General features: G+C 43.6%; 1 protein-coding gene across 1 annotated transcript in view; it reads left to right on the forward strand.

Moving 5' to 3' along the window:
• Positions 1–1,210, forward strand: part of LOC119585702 (chloride channel protein 2-like) — a gene marked incomplete in the record, with an annotated part of 67,264 nt that overhangs the window by 52,208 nt on the left and 13,846 nt on the right. Inside the window, 1 exon segment of the mRNA XM_037934376.1 lies at positions 795–904. Within this exon segment, the coding sequence (XP_037790304.1) occupies positions 795–904 (110 nt within the window).

Genomic DNA, 1,210 nt, shown 5'->3' on the forward strand with positions numbered 1-1,210 from the left:
AAGTGTTAAAGAACTCAACTCGCATTTGTTTGGGATACACAACTACCCCTCCCCCTCAAGGCCGTAACTGGTCCTTCTCGGATTTGCACGAAGTTAAAAATTAGATTTCCCTCGCTCGCTCGCATGACTAATTCCCTTTTTATCCTTTATCTTTCTTTCTTCTCTCTCATTTCGTTTCTTCGTTGATTTATTCTCATCTCTCTTCTCTCGTTTGCTCGTCACATATTTCTGTTATCATTCTTCATCGTCTGTTTTTCTTTCCCCCTCATTTTCTTTCTCTTCGTTTTACTTTTTTTCCTTTTGTCTTCTCTCTCTTCTCTTCTGCTCACGTCCATCGTTTGTTTTATCCAATTTCCTCTTACTTCTTTTATCTTCTCTTTCATGATTTTTTTCATCACACGTTCTCCGATTTTGTCTCTTCTCAACTTCTCTCACGTTTTCTCACTCGCCTCTTCTTCTCTCACCTCTTCTCATCTCACCACTTCTCTTGCCATATCTCTCATTTCTCTCTCACTTCTCTCGCCTCTTCTCCTCTATCCTTTTCTCCTATCGCTTTTACTCCTCTCACCACCTCACTCACCTCTTCTCACCACCTCCCTCGCCTCTTCTCCTCTCGCCACTTCTCTTGCCACTTCTCTTCTCACCTTAGCTCTCATTTCTCTTTCACTTCTCCTTTCGCCACTTCTCTTGCCACTTCTCTTCTCACCTTAGCTCTCATTTCTCTCTCACTTCTCCTCTCGCCTCCTTCCCCCCCTCTCCGTAAACCCCCGAAGAGTCACCCCGTGTCGTCTCCCTCTCCAGCCGTCTGTTGTACCCCCTGTTCGTCATCATAATCTATGGATCCTTCTCCTTCCCTCTGGGCCTGGGACAGTTCGCCGGCACCGAATTAAATAACCACCAGCAGGTAAGGTTCCTCGTCTCTCTCCCTTTTTCCGAACGTGAGGCGACGGAAGGTAATAAGGAGGTCTTCTTTTGTCTCGTCGAGGCATCTTTTCTCCGCGCGAGAATGGATGGTCTTTCGTCTGTGAACGGGGAAAAAAATGCTCAAATATACTCAGCTTTTTTAGTACTGTGACAGGTAAAAGTGATATGTACAAAACATTTTTTTAAGACAACGGTATCAAATACGTCTGCAATTTTGGGTTCTGGTTTGTAAAAAAATATGTAATGGCGTTCTCCATTTTTAGTTGTTTTCTTTTTATTTTCTTAT

The sequence above is a fragment of the Penaeus monodon genome, chromosome 20, assembly GCF_015228065.2.
Source record: "Penaeus monodon isolate SGIC_2016 chromosome 20, NSTDA_Pmon_1, whole genome shotgun sequence".
NCBI lineage: Eukaryota > Metazoa > Arthropoda > Malacostraca > Decapoda > Penaeidae > Penaeus > Penaeus monodon.